At 32.0% G+C, this 5228-nt stretch overlaps 1 protein-coding gene across 1 annotated transcript; it reads left to right on the top strand.

Moving 5' to 3' along the window:
- Nucleotides 1-1652: 1652 nt before the first annotated feature.
- Nucleotides 1653-2732, top strand: LOC107479034 (pathogen-associated molecular patterns-induced protein A70-like). Its single transcript, XM_016099183.3, has one exon. The coding sequence runs from the start codon at nucleotides 1807-1809 to the stop codon at nucleotides 2455-2457; it is 651 nt and encodes a 216-aa protein (XP_015954669.1). The 5' UTR covers nucleotides 1653-1806; the 3' UTR covers nucleotides 2458-2732.
- Nucleotides 2733-5228: the final 2496 nt, after the last annotated feature.

The raw sequence follows: 5228 nt of genomic DNA on the forward strand, positions 1-5228 counted from the left end.
TTATAGTAATATTGTAATTAAATTTCATAAATAATAAGATAACTGAACTAAAATCATATTTATAATTAAAAAATACGTGTCATACAAGACGTCTCTAGTACAGGTTGAGAAATAGATCGAAAATTTGCGGGTCGAGGCGGATGTCAGATTATTTGACCGGAGCAATGGAAGATGGTACCTGCAAAGACACTTCGACGCTCAAGTCAGAATGGATCTGAGAGGTATAAGATGTGAGGAATGAATGAGTACTTGAGGGGACCTAGGATTCCCCTTTATATAGGTGATGGTGAATATCTTTTCTTGTTTTATTTGACTAAGATAAAGAAGTCCTTTGAATTTGAATGTTGGTTAAGAGTTCTAATAAATTAGTTTTGGACCTTCTAAAAGAGTGGTGTAGTTTGGTTTTGGGTAGCTAGGTTCAAAAGCTACTCCAATATGAAATCTGTGGATGGGATCCGTAACACGTGTTCATAAAAAAAATCGTAAAAAAGGTTTGATTGTTTTATTAAGAAAGTTATTTATTTTAGTATGTAATATATATTAGTGTTGTAAGTGTGTGGAGTGTTGAAGTTAGTCTTACATCAAAGAAAACAAGGAAGAATGAGGAATTTATAAGATGAGAGACCTATTAACTTGACACTTTAAAGTTTTGAGTTGGATGTGATGTTTACTCATCTTATATTCTCTCACTTGATTCTTCTCCGAAGTCTCCCTGATTGTCGAAAACTCTCCCTCTGCGGTTGGCCCAAAGACAAAAAACTGTATACATAACAGTTAAAAAGCAATGGCGCGCTTAGTAGGCAAAGTTTGCATGCATCACTGGTATTTGCGTCACTTTAGAAATTGTTATTGCGTTTGCGTGTATTCAATATTTCAATTCGTGAATCCCAATCAATTCAGTATCAATATCACCCTAAAAGCAACCGATATAATTTCCATTTTTCATTTTATTTTTTCAAGAAGAAAAAATGGCATATTCGCAACTTGGCCACTAATATATACACTAAATAATTTTTATATAAAAAAGCTTTTTCGGTAAAATCATATTCTCAATCTAGTTTGAACTTTTTGTCTGTTTTAAACCAAACCAATCATAAAAGCCACATGTTTAATTAATAAATAAAAGCGTATCGAATTTTACTAACTAATTAAAATAATTTAAAACTTGTTTAACTTAAATAAAAATCTTGAATTATATATAGTGTTAACTAAAAAAAATATCCTCAAATTATTCAAATACCGACAAAAATAGGTAAAATTTTATTATTGACAAAAATATCTTTAAATAATTTAAAAATACAGTAAAAATATCCAACAATAAATATGTATTTTTAAAAACGGTCATAGATTGAATTTTGATATGATATTTTGTAAGTATGATTATAAAAATAAGATATTATTATTCTTAAAATTTAGTAATTTTTTGTTAAGTATATATTATAAAAATGAGATATTATTGACATAGTATTTTTTTGTGGTCATTCATAAATATTTTATTTTCATAATAGCAAATTTTTAAATAAAAAATAATAAGTGTGATTGTGTGAATAACTTTCTTGGACCCCAAACCCTTGAACAAAGTAGTTCGGTAAGAGCGAAGAAACAGCCAAATGAAAAGAAGAAACGTCAAAGCCATCAACATATTATAACATAATTTTATATATAACCTCCGATTAAACCTCCACCACATTCTTAGTTGCAGTTTCATCTGGCTATATATTCATATATCTCTTCAAGAAGCTAAAGGGGCATACCAAAGAGAAGAAAGAATCTCATCAACCCAGAAGTGATTAAGCAAAACGCGCCATGGTATTTGAAACAGCTTCTTCTTTCATTGCCAGCTGGCTCACACCCACTTGTCTCTTCGTCTTCGTCAACCTTGTCATCGGTACCATAGCCATCGTTTCTCGTTTCGCCACCCATCATCAACGGCAGCAAGTTGACTCTTCGGGTCAACTCGTCCGTTCTACTTCTCTTCTGGACCGCGTCATGTCCTTCAACCTCTATTCCTATAAAGATGATGGACATAACTCAGTTCAGGAGAATCACGAGTTGGCCCAACAAAGTCCGGGTCAATCTGTGTTAGACCAAGTCAACTCTTCCGAAAGAATGGATGACTCAGCTCAATATGAGTTGACCCGGACTCCATCTTTGTTGGAAAGATTAAAGTCAATAAAATTCTACAAATCAGAATCAACAAAGAAAGTTAAAGAGGAAGAACCTGAATTCGGATCCGGACACCAACCCAGTGCTAAAAAGGACGGGTTGGATCGGGTGAATTCGGATGAGGATAGAAGAATAAGGAACTTATTATCGAGAAGGTGGGAGGGAGAGGAGTTATTGGGAGAAGAAGTGGACAAGAAAGCTGATGATTTCATCAACAGGTTTAAGCAGCAGCTTAGGCTTCAGAGGCTTGATTCAATACTACGTTATAGAGAGCTGCTCAAGAGAAATTAATATCCATCATAGAACAAGCTTTTGGATTTCATGTTTCAATTATTTATTTAGATTTGAAGCATGTGATGTGTAATAGGATGAAGAAATCTACACTACTTTAGTAGATTTGATTGTTTCATAATGATAAATGATACGTGTGCACTCTTTTTGCAATTAAAACTTAGATAATAACATATCTCAACCATCAATACTATGAGATTTATAAATTTTTTTTATACGAATTTGATAGTTGAGAGTGTTAATGTCTAAATATTGATAAAAGCTATGTTAAATTGTTTTTATTTTTTTTTACCAAACGAACTCAACACAAAAGATTGAAGCAAAAAAAAGCAAAAAAAAAAAAAACACAAAGTCATAAAAGCTAACCCAATGTGAAATAAATGAAAAGCTACCCTATTTTCGTCTTATTAGTAATGCATGTTTTGGTTGGATTTTTTTTTTCTTCTACTTTTCAAGCGGAATACAAATTTTAATCCTTTAATATTTGGCTGAAGATGCAACTTTAACAGGCATCGCTTAATCGCTTATTGGTAAACGTTATTTTATTTTGTTTGTTATACTGATGAATATACTTTAAACCTAAAATGTTATTTACATACATATTACTCAAATTTCCCACCACTTTTATTGGAATATTCAATTCCTCATCTAGAATATTGTGAGACATTGATAGCATACAGCATAGCAAGTTGAATTATTTATTTTTTAAATTGATTTTCAAAAATTTTCTTTAATTATATTTGTTTTTATTTTTTTAAAGAATCGTATTAATCTTTTTATCACTTTTATTATTAACGACATCAAAATTTACTGATATAATATGTTAAATAATACCATACTAACTATATAATACACCTCTAACAATCCTAATTAGCTGTTATTATAATAAATTTATGCAATTAGATTAAATTAATTTCAAATTGAGAAGACTTGATGCATTAAAATCCTTTAATTTAAAATTACTTTGATCTAATTTTATAAACTTATCATATTAGTACTTAATTAAAATTGTCAGATATATATCGTGGTATCACTTAACACATTATATAAGTAAATTTTGATACCATAAACAGTGGCAGATCCAAAAATTTTATAAGAGGGGCCAAATTAAATATAAAATAAATTAAAATATAACATAATAAAAAGTTAACAAAATATAATTTATAGTGAAGGTTGTAGTAGGCTTAGAGAAGGGGAGTTGAATCTATACCTTCCTTTTTGCAGCTGTTATAATCCTTTTAAACAAAACTTTCAATTCTGATTCTGTTTGTACTCAGCAGCGGAAATTTATGAGACAATTTATTTTTGTCTTATGAATATCAGAAAAACAGAACACAACAGAGAAGAGAAAAGCTAACACTAGCATATATCCTGGTTCGGTTGCCTTGTGCTATGCAACCTACGTCCAGTCTCCTCCACAACAATGGAGGAATTTCCACTATAGTTAAAAGTATTACATACACCAATTTCACACTCAAGTTCTAATCTAACTTGACATTGGCTATGCTAACACCTAACTATTCACTCTTAGTGCTAACCCAACTAAGAAAGGGATACCAAACAGGTACAAGATACAAGACACTTAACCAACCTAAAGAAATCAGAAAATAACTTTAGGCTTTTCTCTCAAGTGTATCACTTAGCCTTTTTCTTCTCATAGCTTTTACTTGAGCTTTCTCACGATGCCTTTTCTCACAAGAAATTACAGAAAGATAAACATAGGAAAGTACATTACAATCAGTAAAACATGAAGGAGATTAACTTCATCAACAGCCTTTGTGCTATGCGAAAACCAAATTAGCAAGCCTCTGATTCAGTTCTTCATACTGGCGGAATGCACCTTTGGTTAGGTTACACTGTCCAGTTAGTTGAACTTTCTCAAAGAATACTTCTCAGAACAATACCTCAATACTCTAGTTTTCTCTCCTTGCCTTCTGAATGAACAGCAAGCTTCTTTTATCTCCTTGCATTTTCTTGGTTCTTCTTCCAAGATCAACACCTTGAGCCTTGAGTTTCACCAACCCACAGATTCAGTTTTTCTCCTTAATCCCCAGATTAGAAACTTCGCCTCTGACTTTTTCATCTTGATCAAAAGCCATAAAACAGCAACCATAGAATTCTTCCAATGGTCAACTTAATCTTAGCCCTTGAAAATCAACTTGGTCCCCAAGTCATGTTTAAGACCGTGGATACACAGCAAAGAATAGCAGAAACTATCTTTCCTTTGTATCCCATTTCGGATAGAGCAGAGAGTTGGGAAGAAGAGATGAAGATCTGATGCATGCAAGAGGAAATGGGTTACCTTTAACCTAAGCTTGGTTTGATTTGAACTGGGTGATTTGAAATCTGCCTTTCAAGCTTAATCTTTCTCTTTCTTGCTTCTTTGGTGATAAGCTTATGGAAGAAGCTTTCTCTTTCTCTTTCTTACTTTTCTGAAACTATGATTTGACTTAGATAAAGAGAGGGGAACGTTGCTTTCGTTGGAGCAAGATGGAGGGAATCACTTTTCTGAAATCAGATCGGGCTTGGATCAGGTAGTGATATGCTTGGCCGTTTTGATTTCTTTGGCTTCTTTCTTTATTTTTCCTTGGGCTCTTAGTCTTGCTTTCAGCCCAACATCCTTGCTGATTGCTTTTTCATTTCATTTGGGCTATTGAATTTTGGCCTACAATAATAAACAATTAGTAATAAGTAATTATAATTAATCAACAATAATTATTTATTTTTTCCAAAAATAATGTTTGTCATCACTAATTAATTTGGTTAATTTC

This window comes from Arachis duranensis, chromosome 3 (assembly GCF_000817695.3).
Source record: "Arachis duranensis cultivar V14167 chromosome 3, aradu.V14167.gnm2.J7QH, whole genome shotgun sequence".
Lineage (NCBI taxonomy): Eukaryota > Viridiplantae > Streptophyta > Magnoliopsida > Fabales > Fabaceae > Arachis > Arachis duranensis.

Excerpts from the sequence above, each read along its gene's own strand:
- LOC107479034 (XM_016099183.3), top strand. The coding sequence starts at position 1,807 with ATGGTATTTGAAACAGCTTCTTCTTTCATTGCCAGCTGGCTCACACCC.